Source organism: Idiotropiscis lumnitzeri, chromosome 10 (genome assembly GCF_059441095.1).
Source record: "Idiotropiscis lumnitzeri isolate Australia: NSW breed Sydney's pygmy pipehorse chromosome 10, RoL_Ilum_1.0, whole genome shotgun sequence".
Lineage (NCBI taxonomy): Eukaryota > Metazoa > Chordata > Actinopteri > Syngnathiformes > Syngnathidae > Idiotropiscis > Idiotropiscis lumnitzeri.
In genome coordinates, this window is record NC_142400.1 from 5,053,914 (window position 1) to 5,071,345 (window position 17,432).

A 17,432-nucleotide genomic window follows, 5' to 3' on the forward strand; every position below is an offset into this window, starting at 1 on the left:
ATGCATCCTTAAAACTCATGTATGATTAATGAACATTTTCAGTGACATTTTTTACTATAATCATAACGCCATTTCAGTCAGTGTTGTTTTTTTTTTTTTTTTTTTTCAAAGCTTTTTTCGTTCGTTTTCGTTAACTATCGTCTCGGTCCTACGTACTATAGACTCCCATGGATGTAACTTAAGACAGACGTCGCGTGTCAGTTTGCGTATTTCGCATCTGCTCGCAGCAGCGCACGCAACATTGCTCGCAATTAATCAACGTAGCTCGCGACTTCCTCTTCTTTTTGTTCCTCCGCCTTTCTGCTGTAATGTATTCTTTGGAGTTGCTTCCTCTCGTCGGTTCTTTTACCCTCCTCGCTGCAGTGTGTGCGATGAAGAGATTTAACACATGAGCGATAGGGAGCACCCACTGAAGAAGCGACTCATCTTCCATCTTGAAGAAAAGTCGCAGAAAAATCATCATGGGTGTGGGTGTTTTTTTTTTTTTTTCCGATGCAAGGGCACGGCGCATAAATAAATCATGGAATCACTCCGCAGTGCATTTGGTTTGAAAAGTGAAGCTGCGTTTTAGTGGAAAATGGCTTCCTCTCCAATGCCCCGTCCCAGAGCATGAACAGGAGGGGGAGAGAGAGAGGCTGTCATGGGAAATGGTGACTGACTTATCAGACATCCCGCGACCGCAATGAGCCTACTGAGCCAGACGTTGCTCGGTCTTCCAGTGCTGCGCCACCACTCCGCGCGCTGGGGCAACACGGTGGAAAAGGAAGCACTCCGACACTGGCGCAGAGTGCGTTACGTTCTTCGTCTACTAGTGTGAGCAGCGGCACTCGACGGAGAGCTTCAGTCAAGGGCTGAGCTCAGCTTGCAGCTGCGGTGTTGTGAGACCGACTACATCGAGTCAGCCATGTTGGTTGCCCAGCTTGTCCGCCTGTGGGGAAAGTTGTGGCAGAAGGTGGAAAAGGTCTTACCTGCTCCCCATCCTTCTGGACTGGCACGCCATCTGCTGCTGAGAGCAGGCAGGAAAAGAAAGAAAGAGGATGTATATTAATATTTATTCCTTTGATTCAGGTTGGCTTAGAGACAAAACAGAAGTCACACAACAGGAGGGGGTCAAAATAGGCTTGCTACTTTTTTTTTTTTTTTTTTTTTCAAGCTCTGCGGACATAAAAAGATAAACAGAGGGAGGTGAAGTCAACTACGGATGAGATTTTGTAGGCAGGAAAAACGTGGGAAGTAGCCACCTGTTGGGAACTTAACCAGGGAGCATTGTTTGATGATGACGACTCGAAGAAGGATTTGCGGCAAAAACCACAAGCATCTGCGTTCAAATATCGAAATTGAGAAAAAAAAACACTCAAAAGTAAGAGAGATATTTTTTCATCTTTAGAAAATGTAACATTTTCTTTTTTTTAATAAGCTTAGATCAGTAGCAAAAGCTGTGGGAACATGTTTTGCTAGCATGAAAGCCTGAGCTAATGCTAGCTGTTTCATCGTCAACGCTTCGTGTAGCTTGTTCGTATGTGTTCTACTGCTACCGCTGGCTAAAATGCCCACACTTGAATGAGCAGCATAATGCGCATTGAATTATCGTAATTATGAACCTGCTTAATTCTTTACAACCAATATTTTTGTTTTGAGAGTGCCAGGTAGCATTTTCTCTTCTTTCCTATTTGTCATATAGCTAATATTTAAAAGGAGATGAGCTCGACCAATCAGACCACTGACTACAGTACGTCCGGCTCCCCCCGCTTTAGGTACGAGTACCAGTCCATTAGAAGTTGCCAATTAATGGTCAATTCAAAGACTGTTCGCTCCACAATAACTCATTTACAAGACCCTCTCGGTCGGACAAATGAATGTTATTACTTTCCCGACCGCTCAAATCCTAATTAAAACATTGCTTTAATTCGATAGAGTGTACTGGTAATTGGGTTTAAATACAGCGCCAGTCTCTAGGTGCCTGCTCTCTGTATCAACTATGTGCGCGCAACTCTCAGAGGGGTGCGCTCCTGTGTCAGCACACAGCGTGTGTGTTGCGCAGGCGGCGGAAGCGGCGGTGGTGGAGTCACCGCAGCATTTGGCGATGATGAGCTCTAGTGAGACTGGTTTGGCTGCGTGGATGGCCAGTGATGTCTGTGACCCACTGACCCAGTGATTCAAAAACGTCAGCTTCGCTTCCGTGGCTGCTGGCCTCTGTGATATTAGCTTTCCCTCTGAACTCCATCCAGTCCACAATCAGATAACGACAAGGACACGAGATGAGGGCAAAGAGTCCAGTCCAGAAAGTGACCCCCCCCCAGCCGTAGACGCCTCACTACTTTACTTTTCACCGATGGGTATTCGATTGTAGGATCTTCCTAATATGAGTCTTCAAATCATTTATTTTGCACAGTTTTGATGTTTTATTTCCTCTCCATTTGACCCACTTTGATCGCAGCCCACTTTGTTTGATTTTTCGTCTTGTCAGCGTGCAACATTAAACAGCTTATATATGTCAGAACAAATTTTGCTCCATTTTTTTTTTTTTTCATGCATGCCGCCACATAACGCAAACACTCAAAGAAGACCTCGGGGTCATTTACACTTTATCGCTTATAACTCCAATTGAATTTGAAAAAAAAAGAAAAAAACCTGCATGTCGCTCAAGATATGTCGCTTGATAAAGTTTCTCCAGCTAAGCACGTTTACTGTGACCAGCTGAGAAAAATCACTCCTCTGAATTTATTAACAAAATTCTCAACTCAGTGCATTCAATATTTCAGCAGCTTGGTGTTGATGGGGGATTGATTTTACACCAACGTGGTTGATAACATCGACTCGTTAAGAGGACTGAACCAGAATATGAATGTGAATCATTTCGGGTATCACAGATGTGACGCCATCAGCGTTAGACGGCTTCGTCTTTGCCGTTTTTGTTAGCATGTCATTCCGCCTTTCCCATGAGTCGCTAATTGACAGCATGTTGCAAAATTGCTGCCTATCAAAAGTTTTTTCTGCCCCCAAAATGCAGTTCGGCGCTAGTGTGAGAAGCTTTATGGCTGTCACACTGCTAACAACACGATCCGTGGGAAGCTTCAGAAAACCGGATCTGATTTTGATAAACGACCGCTAGGGATGAGAATAACGAACTTCGAGAGGCGCCGGCAAAGGCTTTTGTGAAGTTGCAACATCAGCAAAAGTTAATTTCAGTGGGGGGTTTGGAAAAGTCCAAAAAAGGCGTTGTCCATATCAACGTCAGGTTGTTGTGGATCAGAATGGTCCGCTTTACGTTTTGGAACAACCCGAAAGGCACTTCTGTGTTTTCATCAGCGGTGATAGTAACAGGCCTTCTGCTGATTGTTTTGTCAAGAGCAGATGTGTTTTAAGAAATGTGCCACGAATATCGTCAAGGGAATGATATGCTGACGACAATTGCAACTAGGGCCGGGAGTAGATTAAAATGTTTCGATTCGATTTTCGATTAATTTCTTTGATTTTTTTTTTTTTTTTTCAATCACGGATTTTACGCATTACTAATTTTACTTTCACATGGAAGGCATTCTCGGAAGAACCAATGCTGCAATTAGACAAATTTATTGCTATAATTATTTACATTTGTAAAAATATTAATTTTTATATTAAAAATTGAAGCCAATGCAGTTCCATTAATCATGTCAGTTTTAATTAACACGACTTGATCAAAACAATAAACAAATCTGCCTTCATGCTGATTGGCGCTGACTTCACTGCTAGCGCCATTTTGTTTTGAGACGCTACTTTCGCGTCGTGACAAGAAAATAAAAATCAATTCAAATCACTAATTGATTTTCTTTTTTTGAAACCAGCCCTAATTACAACGTGTATGTTGTCAGCTACCGATGTCCTCTTGCCTATGCAAATGATACCGCACCCGAACCAAACGTGACTTCCGGGACATCCGTACTGGAACAACTGGCCGTTACAATATTTTTTTTTCATGTGCATGTGGGAATTCATACAATCTCTTTTGTTACTTCATCCTGAAGTTGTTTGATGGGGTTGAGGTTGTTCCGCCCCAAACACATCCAAGCGAGTCTTTACTGACCTTGCTTTGTGCTCTGGAAACGTTAGGCCACCTCTCACCCAAATCCAGCGTGGATAGTCGCGAGCTCCTCTGCGACCCTGAACGGGATAGGCGCTATCGAAAATGACGGCCTTCTACTCGTTCTACGGATGGTTTAAAATAACTTGGACAAGGTGTCCTTATTAAAGAAAGCATTACTCTCAGCAAAATCTGCCAAAGAAACCGCTGATGATCTTCCCCAAGCGGTGGTAAAGACCGTCTGAGACGTTTGCAAATTTTACTATTAGAGCTGAACTGCGTGTGACCCTCGCCGGATTAGTCAGGCGTGCCTCATTTTTTGGCGCTCTGGAGTACGGCGTGAGATGGTTTCCTCATGTCCGTAAAACCGGGAGGGAGAGGAGAGTGCCCCAGATTCCTTCAACATGCCCGTATGCACACCCGCATACGATATTGGGCCTGCAGCATAAATGCACACAATCTATTTCGCGCTGTTTGCCTCGCTCACTTTTTTTTTCAATTTCTCTGCAGCCTTGTTTGTCCAATTAGCGGATTAGCCGTCACTCTTCGCTCACATGAATCACAATGTGGCTCAAGACTTCCATAGCCTGCGGTGCTCCAGTCGCTGGACAGCACCGGACCAGTCTATTAAATGCAATGCGCAAATCTTTGCATGTTGGATCATAACTGGAGTGGGCGTCGTATAGGATGACATCAATATATTTGTAAAGTGAGCCGCAATGGTTTTAGATGTCTCGGTTTGTGATTAGTCTGACTTGTTTAGGCTACGGGCTCAGAATGTCTCCTCAGATGACGGGTCAGTAGTCATTAGCCGGCATCTCGGTGGTTTCTAAGGCTATGGCACGCTCGTGTGCGTCTCCGCAGCCCGTTAGGTGATGCTCGGCAGTAGCGCGGTAAGCCGATGCGTAATTCGGCTCCTGAGAAGAGAGGCAGGATTCCTCCTTCAGGAGTAAAAAAATAAATAAATAAAAAATAACAACAACGGAGCAGATGAGCAGCTTTCCCTCGCTTGGCATTCTCGCTCTCCTCCCCCGCATATACAATGGTGCCGCCCCGCAGTCATCGGGGAGGGGGGGGGGCTACTTCAGCACGGCCGAGGAGGAGCAGGAGTGGGGGAGAGACGGAGGCGCACTGGGAGGAAAACAGGGAGCGGCTCAGCCGTGCGTAATGAACGACCAAAGATCTGCAGCGCTTGCGGTGTCAACTCCTGCTCGGACCGCAGCGGCTTGACGGCTCCCGCTCAAGTGAGAAGCACTTGACTGTCATCTGTCTTTTCTTGACTCCCACTACCCTGCAGCGATACCGGTGAGGAACCAGGGGGGTTCTCGGTGCTTGTTTATCAGGACAGCTGCCACGAAGCTGGTTGCCACATCGGGGTAATGGCTTGGATAGAAGCCCTCTCGGAGTGATCTGCGCAGATGCTGGCTTAGTGAGCTGGGAAGCCAGCTGAGGACCGGCTGACAAACGGCCGGGCAACTTTGGCGCAGGGAAAACTAAAAGTGCTTTTGGAACGATACAAAATTGCAGGGGAGGGATGTGAGATGTAAAAACACAGCGCGAGTCATTAACTTGTGTCGGGGGTGGGGGGGGGGCTGCCGGAACTACACGAGGGGCATGAAAATGGCCTCTGGGAGGCGTTGATAGCCATGACTTGCCGGAAGGTAAATATGTCATCGACTCATCGGCGTCACGCCGCACTTAGTGTGGTAATCAAAAACCTGTGGAAAGTCGCTTTACGGCACGGCGAGATTCAGCCAGGCTTCATCGACCTGATAACGGCCATAAACATCCTAATGGTCCGCTAAATTTCTAATGAGCATTCAGAGCTGATCTGCAAAGGCCATCCAAGTCTGTTAGAAAGATGAAAAGCCGCCGAGAAGGACAAAATCAGCGGCCGATGCGTGAGGCTGATACCACGTAATGTGCGTGCCATCTTTATTTTTCTTGCGAGCTGAACAGCTGCAGATAACAAAGACGCAATTAGCGCTGGTCACACACGAATGCCGAGTGCGTGCGCAATTGCACAGAAATTCATAAACACACCCCGGCGCAACATTACAACACCCCCCCACCGCCCCCTCCTTCCTCCGCCCCTCACATCAGATACTCGCACGGATCCGATTCCAGCAATGAAACGCGCTCTTTCACAGCGTTGTGTTTCATTTTCATAACTCACGCTGCGGTTGAGTCACATTGCTGACAAAAAAAAAAAAAAAAAAAAAAAAGAGGCCTGTCGTCCGGCGCCCACACACACGCGCCTCTTCACTCGGATTTGCCACTTGGACATGAAACATGATAACGTGCAAGCCCACGTATGGACCCGTTTACATTTAACCTGCCGTTCACACACACAAAAAAAAAAAAAAAACTGCAGGCGACGGCCAACGTGACAGGCGCTATCCTTGGATGTTAAGCGCACATGTAGGTCAAGGGTCATTTGGCCTCGCTGTGTCTCGGTGTTTCGTCAATGACTCGTTCACCTTGACTACGTTGATGCGTACGAGGCCTGGCCAAATTGGACCGTAGCCAATCAGTCAGCCTCCCGCCTCAGTCGGCCACATTTGCCAATTAACAGCCGGGATGCGTGGAGCACGTGGCACGCTACTCGGGTTGTTTTACCAAGTGTGTGTACGGTCACGCTGCGGTGGGTGTGTTGTGTTTTGTTGTGTGTGTGTGTGTGTGAGCGGCAGGGAATCCCTCTCTGTGATGCAGTTACGTTGCGGGGCAAAGTGGCGAGGAAAGCAATGCGATACACACTCAGCTCTGACATGTACAAGTGAGAAAAATAAGTCCAAGAGAATGCATATATTTTCATCCCCTAATTAAAATCTACCGAGAATAAAAAAATGAAAGAAAAACATGAATAATTTCATTCAACAAGCATGATTAATCATGTATATGGAAAAATTGCCGTCCACAATATAGAAAACAGAGAGCTGGGCAGTCCGACCCGGGGCTGGAACTGTCTGGCCCTCCAACCCTGCCGGATGCCCATTTTTGGGGCGGGCGCAGGGGGGGTGAGAAATTTTAAAAAGGGCTCAATTAAGCAAGGCTTAGGGTCGGGGTGTGACAATCTCCGGCCTTCCGGACCGGTAACTAAGTCGCGGCTCGAGGGCGGGGGACTGACTGGTAAACAAAGTGCCCAGCTCTGGGAATACTGATACATTTTCTGGAAAATTATCTTCTCAAGTTTAGGATTTTTCATGATTTTTGGGGTGGCCCGCATTCCCGTATCCCGCTAAAATATATCGGCCCTTGCCCTGACTAGATCTCCACATTCAGAAGTAATGAGTCGTAAGATGACAATTTTAAAATCAATGTTTTTACTTCATCCGGCGTTCATTTGAATTTTATTGATTTCGGTTTTGCCGTGTGTCCGGCCAGAGAAGACAGAAGGACAAAACAGTCGTTTGAGACTGTTACTTTATTATACAATTGTTTTTTTTCTTATTTGTTTTTTAACTTGCACAAGAAACGCCCCATATATCTGAAAAAACTCAAACTAATACTAATCTAAAATAAAGTTGGGGGTAAAAAAAATAACAAACTTCCTCTAAAATCTAAATAAACAAAAAGTTCAAACTAAATAATTCTAACTATTCTGAAAAATCCAAAACTAAGACAGCCCTGGACCACTGGTGTGAGCGACCTTTTGTTGTTGAATCATTTGCTCTATTTGACAATGCAACGTTAATGTTTGTCTATTTTCGGAGGAACGAGGATTCCATCCAACGCCAGCGATCGGTTTACAAGCTTTATTTTTCTATTATTCAAGCACAAAGTTGCTCATTGTATCCGCAACGTACAACGACCATAAAGGCTTACCATTCTATTTTACTCTCCCCATTATTCCGCGGAAGTGAGTGCATGTATAATACGATGGTGGAATAGATGAGAAAATCAATAAGACGTCGGCTGGCGTGCATGTTGATCATCTCTGAATTTCGCCTTTCTCACCCGAGCATTTCGTGGCTGCTCCAATTTTATCCCCAGAAACGGATCAAAAGCTCTGCTATGCGAGCCGACTGAACGTCCCCATAACACCTAAAATACCACTTCACTTTAATTCAATTGACGCACGCCGCTCCCGTCGGCACGTTGATGAATTGATTGTCGTAAAGCAAGAATTTTATCGACTCCTCGGCCCTTTTAACATCTACTTAGCCTGCGTCTCCTCAGCACACCGGGGTCACGTGACACCCCTTTTCCCGAGAGCAAAGGCCTTGAGAGGAAGTCGATGGGAGTCGCAAATTCCTTTTCACCTCATCGGCGAGGAAAGGCACGCGAAAACATCAGATAAGAAAAATCAGTAAAATAGTCGTCCTTTGTGCGACTGAATCAGCTTTTGTGCAGAGCACACGCATGCTTCATTGAAAGCAAAACTACCAAAGCCATTATTATTAGTAATGGTACTCATATTTTGCCAGCACCACTGCGCGACTCACAATAGCTGCGTCGTCGTTGATATTATCAGCGGTATCTTTGCTGGAGACCACACATCAGAAGCGTTTTCCCGTATCCATTTAGCAGGTCGCATGATCCTTGTGAGTGCTAGAAACATCAATCATTGCATAAATCAGGGCATTATTTGCGCTGTGTGTCTAAACTGCTGTGGCGCAGGCAAGCTGCTGCAGCAACATGGGAATAATAGTGTGAATGTGGGACATCTTGATAAGTCACCTTTTAGCGCAGACTGTTTTAATTTACCACAATTTCCGGACGCACCCGCATATAAGCCGCAGCAGCTCCTAAAAAAAATAAATAAAATTAAATAAAAAACGGGGGAATGAGTTAATTTATTTTTTTAAATAATAAGTAGTTTGTTACATAATTTTCTTTTATTTTATTTTAATGATTTAAAAAAAAAATTGTTGTATTTATTTAGCTTGCTTCCATGAACTAAAATAGCATATTTTCCGGACCATAAGACGCACCCGCATATTAGCCGCAACATCTCTTTTTGAAAAAAAAAAAAATTATGCAAGCCACCCCAGGCTAAAAGCCACAGTTTTCTATGTTGAAAAAAATGAGTTGTTAACTGCATGTACAGAACGATTTTCTACTGTGAATGCACATGAAGGTACATAAACAGATTGTAAAAACAGTGCCTATTAACCCGGCAACAACTTTGCGAATTAAAACAGAACTGACCTGAGAGGAAAAAAAAAAATGAATATTTAACGTATTTTCTGAAATATAGAACGCCCCCTACTGGTGGAAAAAAAATCCACAGAAAAGCCGCACCATTGTATTAGCCGCATGGTTCAAAAACTACGAAAAAAGTAGCGGCTTATCGTACGGAAAATACGGTAATCTTGTTGTGGACCGACTAAAATAAAATCCACAATTTCCCAAATTGTGACTTGGGAGGCTTCGATCGGACGCTAGCGCTAAACTAAACAATAATGACGTGCTAATGAATTATGCAACCAATGCTAGCTAGATGTTACATGCGCAGTCGCCGCGGCGTCATGAATTTTGAATGCCCAAAGCAGTATGGAATGAGCGTTGGTGTTATTGTGAGTGCAGTGCAGGGATGGCATGTGGGAAGAAGCTGTCTGAGTCAGTTTGTTCTGGTCCTGATGGACCAGTAGCGCCTGCCAGAGAGCAGCGGGTCAAAGAGGAAGTGGGCAGAGTGGGTGTTGTCACTTGTGATTGCCTCAGCTCTTCCTAGGTAACGACATGAGAGTATGTCCTTCACGGACGAGGAGAGGGCCGTCTCGACCGCCCTCCCAAGCCTCTGTGGTTCTTCCTCGGTGCGGTGGGAGACGCAGTAGGTCCGAATGCTCTCAAAGGTCAAGCGCTACAAGGTCACAAGCAGCTTTTGGCAGATGTTGTTTCCCCCACACACACACACACCGGCGGTGTGTTTTCTTGATGACTCCCGAGGTATTTCCGGATCAAGTGAGGTCAAAGGAGATTGCGGTGCCCCAGTAGGCGAAGGTGTATCCGTCTCATTGTTGTGAGGTTTCGGTTTCAAATCTCGGTTCTGACCTTCCTACGTGACGTTTACATGTTCTTCCTGTGTCCACGTGTTTTTACTACGACTTCCTGGGACATTCCAAAAAATATGTGAAGTCAATAGCAGACTCTTCTAAATTGTCCATGAGTGTTTGTTTGTGTATATCATAGATGGGCAACGGGCGGCTCGGGAGCCATATGTGGTCCACATGAACATTCTGAACGGCCCCTTGATTTATTTCAAATAAAAAAGCAAATTGTGGCGGAAATTATAAACGGATACGTTTCCTCGACTACCTCTGCGTACTTGTGGCTTGACACCAGCATTTTTTTTAATTGTGGGGGTGTGGCTTTTAGGAGGTCTTTTTTTGGTTTTGTGGGGTTTGTGGTGGAGGCAAACCCAATTTTTGGTGGAAAAACCGGTTTGTGGTCTATCAGCATTTATTGAAGAATACTTTAGGATGACATCACCCTCACCCGCTACCCTCAATTTTCTCAATGCATTTCAATTATACGGCTATTCCCACTGTAGTTTTTTAGCTGATAATATAAAAAAAAAAATCTAAGTAATATGGGACCTTTAAAGCGGAAAATCCAAACATTAATTCAAGTGCATTGGGGGGAAAAAATTAATTCAATAATTCTTCATATCATATCATGAAGATGTACATCCTCCTATTGCCAACAAAACGGCACCGAATTTTCTCCTATAATGTATCACAAGACGAGAAAATACGGAAAAGGATCATCCTCTTTGCACAATCCTTCAAAATCATCCAGTAACTTGGGTCGTCTCCTCTTTATCATTCTCCACGGGTCTCAATGGGGTAGAGGTCTGGGAATTTAAAGGGCCGTTTGAAAGACCTTGCTTCTGTGTCGGGTCAAACATTTTCGACAATTTTCAGTCTGAGAGTTTGCTTCTGCAATGCAAATTGAATTTATTTTAAGGCTTTTCACATCTTCAGCAGGGGTGCACTTTGTTTATTTTTTTTTGTGTCGAGCCCCTTTCGATAGCACCCCCAGTATTGCCGATTTAAAAAAAAAAAAAAAAAAATGTCCACTGGGATTGGCACCAAAATGTCGACGAGTGCTATAGAAAGTAAAAAGCTGGATGACTTCCGTGTTGGCAGCAGCTCAGTTCCCTCGCTGACGGCGTGAATGCTTGTCTGGCTCATTATGTACCCTGCGATGGACTTGCAGGCTGGTCGTCTGCCTTTCACCCCAATCAGCTGGGATAGGCTCCACCTTACCCAAGAAACTGAAGAAGATCATTGGTATCGAAAATGGATTGGGTCAGTTCGGTCCGCCCTTTGACAAAAAAAAAAAAATCATCAAAATGATTTTCTATTTCAGAAGCAGAAACCTGGTGGACTTCTACCACAACTACCGCAACTCCAAATGTATTCCGCTAAGCTACAAGAACCAAGCCAAATGTACTTTTGTGTCACAACAGGACACAATTCAGCGTTGATGCTTCACAGTCGTGTTACACGACGGCCTGATTTAGCGAGGAAATTTGCTGTCACTGATGCAAGGGAATGGCGACTGACGCGGTTTGGACGTAATGAGTGACTTGCCAGGGGCCATACCGACACACGGCGGCACAAAAGCCAGACCCCGATCGGGCAGCCTGTCGCTTCCCTCCTGTTGATCTTTGCTTGGCAGCTCGGACTGCAGCGGAGAAGCCCGATCGATAGTGCGCGCTAAAGCTATTCTCACCGAGGATAAACACAACCGTGCCTCCACATTAGCCTGGCTGCTGCCCCGGGTTACGTCAGCATCGCGTCAGGTGCAGACAGACACATGCTGCTGGAGATGCTATTGTCTCCATTCTTATGCTCGTGTGTGTGTTTTTTCTTTTTTTTTGTACGGATCCATAAAAGCAAACAGGCGCCGTGCATCAAAAATAATTACGCTTGATCCTTGGTTTATGACGGTGTTCAGGACAGAAGTTGGAACAGTCTGTCGTCTTTTGCGAACATTTGTATGAGAAACACTTCAATGGCACAACCAAATGGTATTTGAGCACAACTTTCTGGGCTGTTTGACCAAAATATTTGGAAACCTCGATTTTGTTTTTTTTTTTAATACCGCCTCGAAACAGAAACAGTACAAAGAAACCTCCGTCTACAATCTATTCATTTCAAGTTTGTGTTCGCAAACTGGAACGTTCATAAACTGAAGCAATGTTTCCCATTGTCATGAATGCAAATAGACTTAATCCGTTCCAGCCCCAAAACAAAATCACGTTTACCTTCTTTTCATTGTTGTCTATCTGAACCGATTCTCCTCACGAGGGTTGCGGGAGGTCCTAGAGCCTATCCCAGCTGACTTTGGGCAGTAGGCGCGGTACACCCTGAACTGGTTGCCAGCCAATCGCAGGGCACTCAAAAACGAACAACCATTTTCACCAATTCAGCGCCGTCCAATCAACCTCCCATGCATGTTTTTGGAATGTGGGGAGGAATCCGGAGTACCCGGAGAAAACCCACTTAGGCACGGGGAGAGAACATGCAAACTCCGCACGGGAAGGCCGGAGCGGGAATGGAACCCACGACCTCTGCACTGTGAGGCCACCGTGCCGGCAAAAATAAATACAGTACAATATAAAAGTAGGTGAAAATACGCTTAACAGTTTTCACGAGCATATCACTAAACTGCGGCTTCGCCTTCGAATTAAAGATGCTGTACAGCTAGCTAGCGTCTAATGCTAACGCTATCACCAGTGAGCGCTCTGTCTTTTATCCTCAGCAATTATTTTCCTACCTCTTTCACAATTTGACATATTTGCTCGGTCAAAACAGTCACTCCTCTGCCTTTATTGCCTCTTTGAGCTAAATATTAGCGTAATAGCTACGTTATAAGTCGACTGTATGCCTGGCGCGCGAGGATGACGCAATAAAGAGGCGACTGTGTCACGACTATTTGATTGACGCTACATCCAACTTTTATAATGATGCAAATGTTTTTTTTTTGGCCAAACCAAACAAATTTTCTTGTTAAGCTAGTACCACATTTCCCCCCCCCCAACAGGAATAAATTTTCTAAGAATTCTCGCACTTTTCAGTTTCTGTGAAAGCCATATTATTCATAGGCTAACTTTCAGATAAATTGTTGTCAAACAAAAAAAAAAGCACAACTGAAGCGATCGTGAAGCGAAGCATTTGTGAAATGAGGTTTCACTGTAAATTGCAAAGAAGCGCCAAGATGACCCGAGAACAGGAAATAAACTTAATGGGACGTCGAGGCTACCAAGTCCGCATGGTTGACAATATTACAAATATTAGAAGAGTGCAAAAAAAATTGTAATAGAACAAAATGAAACAAATTCATCCAATTTCCTTTATTTGCGAGGGAACAATTGATTGAAATTACAGTTTGCCCCCCGTCCCTGAACGGGTTGTTGATTCATCGACCTTAAAGGCACCACTTTACTTTTTCTTCCATTTTTCCTTATCAGCGACTGTCATCTAAAAACGCTGCCTTCAAATTGACGTGTATGATTCGTCCGCTTTTTAATCATCCGTGTTCAAAGTGAGGACGAGAACAACAACGACCTTCCCACCCCCGCAAGCTCGTTGCAATTCCGTTGTTTTTCCGACAAACTGGACGAGCTCGGCTCTCGTCTCGTCTCGACCCCGACCTTGTGCTGCTCCTCAGCTCTACAACGTGCGAAAATCCGATAGAGCCGCGCTCGTGCTGCAATGAGTTGGCAGCTGCCTCCTGGCCGCTCTGCTTTTTTTTTTTTTTTTTTTTTTTTTTTTCTTAGACGTGCTCTCGCTGGGTATTTTTAAAGCAGCCCTCATCAAGAATTTACCTCGACTTGGGTGAAAAAAAAAAAAAAAAACTCGGTGAGACACTGCAAGTCCTTTTACCTGCCTGGGACGTGCTTGACCCTGCAAAGGTAGCGGCGGCCCGCGTTCGTGGTGACATTGCTCCTTTGCCGTAAATAAGTTGAAGAGCTCCTCGCGCTAAGTGGCTCATGAATATTTCACGGCGAAGGAAGTGTGTTTATTTTTTGCCTTTGAGCGTGATTCATTCTTGCCGCTCAACAAACAGTTGATCGTTGCAACCTGCCGTCCGTTCGCCCACCCGAACCGATGTGCACCCGCTGTGTGCTTTTTAACTCTCACCTGAAGCCTCCCATCGATCCCCGCCACCCCCCTCCCACCCCCTCGCCTGCATGACTTTGCCCCTCCCTCTCTCCATCGCCATCCGGCTGTCTCCCTTCCTCCTCTGATCCCAGCCTTTATCCCGATTATTGGCGCAAATCACAACAAACTGTGCAAGCGCCTCCGACAATGGCATTATCACTTTCCCCCTTTTTTTTTCTTCCCCCCCCCCCTCCAACCCCCTTCCTCCCTCCGAGCCATGCCGCCCTATAAATAAGCTCCCGCCTCTGCCTTCTCCATCCCGCGCTGCCTCCTACTCGCACACATATACATACTGCCAAACAGCATCATAAATCAAGAGATGGGAGGGAGGGGGTGCCGAGAGGTGGTGGTGCTGAGGGGGTGGCGCACACACACACACACACACACACACCCCCACACACACATTTGAACACATATCGTCTGTGACATCTTGCCTGCATCCAGTATGGAACAGCGGCTGTGACCACACGTCCTCAGCTTTCTTAAACACCGCAAAGAAGCACAACACGGCACGCATGCATCAGCACAACGTCCCTCTATGAGACAAACCATCACTTCTGCAGGACTCTCCCCGCCAATCCTAACCTCTCCCCGCCCCCCCCCCCCCTACTTTTTTTTTTTTCCGCAATGAACGAGCGAGACAAGTGGTGCTTACTCAGTCTCCTGGAGCCGATGCATCCCATGGTGTATTCACAAAGGCCCTGGATACAAGCATGGAAGAGTTAGCCAAACGCCGTGCATTCTCCCTCTTCCTCCTGCGACTCTCTCTTCCTCTTCGCTCTGTTTTTTTTTCCTCCTTCCCCTCCTCCTGCGCTCTCTCTTTCTCTCCTGCGTTTGCCCGGCCACTCGTCCGTCCTCTCTCTCTCTCTCTCTCTCTCTCTCCCACTCTCTCTCTCTCTCTCTCCATCCGTCGCTCTCTCCGGTGCAGTGTCTTAGATCCGGTTAGTAAGTCAGTATGCCTGGAAGCGATAGACGACTAAATAAAGACGCGATATCGCCAGCAAGTTTCAAACCTGTGATCGGCCGATGTATTCTTAACTATTTGGCGAGCTGAGATCGCGTGTAAAGAAAAACAACAATTAGATTGAGCGGGTGCGTGTTTGTATTAGGTTGCCACGAGGGGGGGGGGATCAATAGCACAATGCCGAGAGTGGCCGGCTGCCATTGTTGTGGATATCGCTGCACTGCTGTAATGTTATTGAGCTAAAATGGGGGGAGGGGGGCGTATGGGGGGGGGGGGGGGGTTCCTCTCTCATCCTTTCTCCCGCTCTCTCCTTGTGTGTGTCTCTCGTGCGCGCTCAGCCTGACAATGCACAGCAGCTGTTTCCATCTCTCCTCGTGACTACACCGTTGGAAATCCTAGGACCCTGGAACGAAGAAAACACACACACACACACACACACACACACACACAAAGAGGGTTTTCCTTTCAATTCAAGAGTATTGAACCGCGTCTCACTCATTCTTCGCTTTTCCTCAACATCCTCAATCTCCGATTCCGACGCCAACATGACAACTAGAACTTCCCTCTTCGCAAACCCCTCCCGTCCCATTCTATTTTGTCCCCGTCTTGCCCTCCTCGCGTGGAGATGACAAATGTATATGTGTGTGTGTGTGTGTGTGCGCAGAGAATGACACTAGCACAGTCTGGACAGTGAGAAGGAGAAGTGTGCGGAGGAGGGGTGTATGTGTGTGTGGTCCCTCTCATTGTGAGCGTTGGCCAAGAAGGGATGAGAGCAAAGAACACGAGCGGGACAGATGGGGAGACGACGGAGAGAAAAAGAAGGATGGAAGAATTGAGACAAGTGAGAGAGACGTGGGAGAACGCCTGTGGAGGACTGGAGTGGACGTTGCAAAAAGAAAAAGAAGCTGTCGTGCCACCGCGATTTTTTAAATTTTTTTTTTACTATTCTGATATTTGGAAGGGTAAAATTCTGATAACCAATTAATTTAAAAATATATAATGAATAAAATAACTTGCATTACTTTTTTCGATTTTTTTTTATTTATTTTTTGCTTGAATACCTTTATTTTTGTCTTTTGTTAATGTGTAAAAAAAAAAATGATAATGACACTCAGGGAAAAAAAAAATCAACCAATTTTTGCTGATTTAAAAAAAATAACTAAATTAGCCTTCCTGAGCGGAGTTTGCATGTTCTCCCCGTGCCTGCGTGGGTTTTCTCCGGGTACTCCGGTTTCCTCCCACTTTCCAAAAACATGCATGGTGGGATTGGACACTCTTAATTGCCCCTAGGTGTGTTTGTGAGCGCAGATGGTTCTTCATCTATGTGTGCCCTGCGATTGGCTGGCAACCACTCCAGGGCCCGCCTACTGCTCAAAGATAGCTGGGATAGGCTCCAGCACCCACACCCGCCCCCCTGCTGACAGCCAATTAATTGGTCAGGCCCGAGCTGTGTTAAAAGATGAGATGAGTGTTAACTTCAATCAGTAGTGGTTTATTTTTTTATTTTTTTTTCCCGTAACGTGAGTTTCAGGGTGGCGCACTCTGACAAGAACACACTGAATTCCAAACCATAAAGCAATGTTCCCCAAACTTTTTTTTCTGTTTCCTGTCCTCCAGATATCTCACAGCGCATCCCGGTCCCAAGTGCCTACCGAGCCGCAGACCAGTGTTTGGAGACCGCTTGCCTAAGGCACACCTGTGCAATAATCATGCTGTTAAATCCCCGGATGGATTATCTCGGTTAGATCTCACTAGCAGATTTCGGCAGATTTATAACAATATGTTGGAGAAATTGGCCTTTGTGTACATCGAAAATGCTTTTTTTTTTTTTTTTAGTTCTCCTCATGAAAAATGGCAGCATAATTTTGTTCAGTGAAGGTTTAGGGAGTCTTATTTTCCCACCAAACATACCCAAGGCGTTACTTTTAGTCCAAAATCCTGCAAAATTCTCGTCAGAACAGCCTCATAAGACAGATAATTAAAAATGAAATGCATTGGTGGGGATGTGGCGGGACAATAAACGGCTTTACGGTGGATGTGTGCCGCTTGCCCGACATAAATCATACGTAATCCAGCCAATCCCCGTGCTGTGGTTTATATATAGACGTGATAGATCTTTTTGTTGGTTGCCCGCTCGGGCGGAGGAGATCAGGCCAGGCTACTGCAGAGGTCAGTCTCTGCTCAAAACAATACTCTCCTGATATTTGTGATTGCTTCTGAGGAAGGTTATTATTACCTCCAGCAGCCCTCGTCTGGATCCCGGCGCTATCTGCTCAACAGTCTGCGTCCGTCA

General features: G+C 45.7%; 1 protein-coding gene across 6 annotated transcripts in view; it reads right to left on the reverse strand.

The window, feature by feature from the left end:
* fam131bb (family with sequence similarity 131 member Bb) overlaps positions 1-15,009 on the reverse strand; it is a 28,508-nt gene extending 13,499 nt beyond the window's left edge. For 4 of the 6 annotated variants that reach the window (XM_088307082.1, XM_088307080.1, XM_088307079.1 and 1 more), the window contains exons 1-2: positions 14,831-15,009; positions 969-1,006 (exon numbers count right to left, since the gene is read on the reverse strand). In XM_088307082.1, coding sequence (XP_088163208.1) covers positions 969-1,006; positions 14,831-14,858 — 66 coding nt within the window. In that variant the 5' untranslated portion in view covers positions 14,859-15,009. The remainder of the gene's footprint in view (positions 1-968; positions 1,007-14,830) is intronic. The other 2 variants (XM_088307081.1, XM_088307078.1) reach the window with 1 other exon arrangement.
* Between the last annotated feature and the right edge of the window lie 2,423 nt (positions 15,010-17,432).